This window comes from Monoraphidium neglectum (genome assembly GCF_000611645.1).
Source record: "Monoraphidium neglectum strain SAG 48.87 unplaced genomic scaffold scaffold00981, whole genome shotgun sequence".
NCBI classification, from domain to species: Eukaryota; Viridiplantae; Chlorophyta; class Chlorophyceae; order Sphaeropleales; family Selenastraceae; genus Monoraphidium; species Monoraphidium neglectum.
This window is the reverse complement of record NW_014012647.1, coordinates 18,267-19,482: the sequence shown is the minus strand read 5'-3', so window position 1 is coordinate 19,482 and position 1,216 is coordinate 18,267. Positions and strand designations below refer to the sequence as shown.

Genomic DNA, 1,216 nt, shown 5'->3' with positions numbered 1-1,216 from the left:
GCCCGACGCGGGCCGCCCCGCCGGCGGCGGCCCCGCCGCCCGCGCGGCGTTCGGGCCCGCGTCGCTGGCGCTCGTCGCGCGGGGTTGCGCGCTGCTGGGCGTGCAGCCAAGCGACGCGTTCATGTCGGGATGGTGCCGCGCCTTCACTCGGGTGCTGGGCGGCGCGGGCGCGCTGGATATCTCCATGGCAGTGTGGGCGCTGGGTCGGCTTGGCTACCGCCCGGCGGCGCGCTGGATGCGGCGGCTGGCGGCGCGGAGCACGGTGGGCAGCCAGCGCGGCGGGGGGTCGGGCGGAGGGTGGGGCTGGCGTGCGCGAGGGGGCCCTTGGGCACCAGCGGCGCTGCGCAGTGCGCCGCAGGAGAACCTGCTGGGCAGCTGGCAGGGTTGCACCTGCCCAGCCGAGTGGCAGTGGTTTGCAGGTGCCGTTGCCCGTTCGTTACTCAAGCCCGCGCTCGCAAAGAGCCGTGCCCGCCCGCGCTTTGTCATCACCTATCATGCCTTCCTGCAAACAAGGACGCCTCCACTCATTGACGCGTCCGCTCGCGTACCCGCCCTTGCTGCGGCCGCTGCAACAGGAGCTGCTCGCCTTGAGCACCGCCTCTGACCTGGTCAACATCATCTGGGGTGTCGCCGCCATGGAGCAGCGCCCATTTGGCGCGTGGTATCACGCGGTCGTGCGGCGGCTGGAGCCCCACATCGGCTCGCTGCAGCCGCGGCAGCTGTCCGCCCTTGCCTGGGCGCTCGGCCGCCTGCGCTTCAAGCCGGGCGACGCCTGGCTGGCCCGCTTCGCCGCGGCCGCGGGCCGCGCGCTGCGCGGCGGCGCGCTGGGGCCGAGGGAGGCGGCGCCGCTGCTGTGGGGGCTGGCGCGGCTGGCGCGGTGGGAGGTGGCGGGGCCTTTGATAGTGGACCTGCAGCAGTCGCTTGCTGGCGGCTGCAGCATGGAGGTCGGTTGCGGCAGCAGTGGGAACAGCGACAGGTACCGGCAGGAAGGCGGGGCCGGGGTTGGGTCCAGCGCTCAAGCAGAGCAGCTCCAGCAACTGAACGAGCAGCAGCGGCGGCCACCCCAGTTGCAGGAGGGGCAGCAGCAGCAGCAGCAGCAGCAGCAGCAGCAGCAGCAGCAGCAGGGGCAGCGACCGTATCAGCAGGAGCAGCAGCAGCGGCTCAGCCGCGCAGGCGGTATGCTGGCTCTTATGTGCCTGTCTGAGCTGCCGCGGCC

The 1,216-nt window shown here is 73.2% G+C and overlaps 1 protein-coding gene across 1 annotated transcript in view; it reads left to right on the top strand.

The window, feature by feature from the left end:
* Positions 1-121: 121 nt before the first annotated feature.
* The window catches only part of MNEG_6178 (hypothetical protein), a gene marked incomplete at both ends in the record, with an annotated part of 2,713 nt that continues 1,618 nt past the window's right edge, over positions 122-1,216 (top strand). Inside the window, 2 exons of the mRNA XM_014045352.1 lie at positions 122-262; positions 576-944. Of these exons, the coding sequence (XP_013900806.1) occupies positions 122-262; positions 576-944 (510 nt within the window). The remainder of the gene's footprint in view (positions 263-575; positions 945-1,216) is intronic.